Here is a 1,025-nt window from a genome sequence, read left to right on the forward strand (position 1 = left end):
CCCTAAAGTTTCCTTTTATTTGGTGAAACAGCCAGTTTCACCAGGAAAAGTGAGTGTGCAGGGTCCTGGGGTTCTGCCGGGGGCACACATGTGTTTTGATTTCTTTACCTCATTTGCTAATACTGAAACTAGTTTTTCAGTCTGGAAAAATGCATTAAACTTCAGCCTTTAGTGCCAGCACCATAAGTGTTGACCTGGCAGAGCCATGGCAGCTCAGCCTCTTCCCTCACTGCTTCCAAAGGCAGCCTGGCCCTCACACTATGGGACACACGCATTGTTTTATGTGCTCAAAGGGAGAGAACAGGAGGGTTCATCAATACTCACCGAAACAAAGAAAAGTCTTGTTCTGTCCCAGACACATCTAAGTTCAGATTTGTGCTTTGCTTCGTGCCAAGAGCTGATTCTGAGTCCTTTCAGTTGCAGCTCTGTCCCTCAGGCCTGGTTTGAGGAATGGAGAGGGAATGGCTGGCATGGGCAAGCACCACTTGAGGTGGGCATTCTGACCTGCCCTCAAAGGGTCCCGTATTTTTTCTGTGTAGAGTGTTGGGAGGATTTTTAAGGGATTTTCCTCATTCTTTTGATGGCCCTGGTGATAATGAAGGGTCTGAGGGTGCCAGGGACACAGTGGGCGGAAGTACCAGGCTGTGGGGATGTGGGGACAATCCCCTCATGGGCTGGGGATAGAGGGATGATCCCCTCACGGCACGGGGATGATCCCCTCATGGCCCGGGGCTGACGAGATGCTCCTCTCATGGCTTGGGGATGGAGAAATGATCCCCTCATGGCGTGGGGATGACGAGATGATCGTCTCATGGCATGGGGATAGAGGGACGATCCCCTCATGGCGCCCCACATCGCAGACCTGGCCCGCGCCCCCCAACGGCCTCCAAGACCTCGGGGGCCAGATCAGCCTCACGGCCGCAGGGCGGGTGAGGTGGGGCCGGTCCCTGAAGGACAAGCGCCAGTCCCGAGGCGGGCGCCCACCCCGATCAGTGGTGCCGGGCCGAGACTGCCCTTCTCCTCCT

General features: G+C 55.4%; 1 protein-coding gene across 1 annotated transcript in view; it reads left to right on the forward strand.

Moving 5' to 3' along the window:
• The first annotated feature begins 800 nt into the window (after positions 1-800).
• Positions 801-1,025, forward strand: part of APCDD1L (APC down-regulated 1 like) — a 16,549-nt gene continuing 16,324 nt past the window's right edge. Inside the window, exon 1 of the mRNA XM_014308063.2 lies at positions 801-972. Within this exon, the coding sequence (XP_014163538.1) occupies positions 801-972 (172 nt within the window). The remainder of the gene's footprint in view (positions 973-1,025) is intronic.

The sequence above is a fragment of the Geospiza fortis genome, unplaced genomic scaffold (assembly GCF_000277835.1).
Source record: "Geospiza fortis unplaced genomic scaffold, GeoFor_1.0 scaffold361, whole genome shotgun sequence".
NCBI lineage: Eukaryota > Metazoa > Chordata > Aves > Passeriformes > Thraupidae > Geospiza > Geospiza fortis.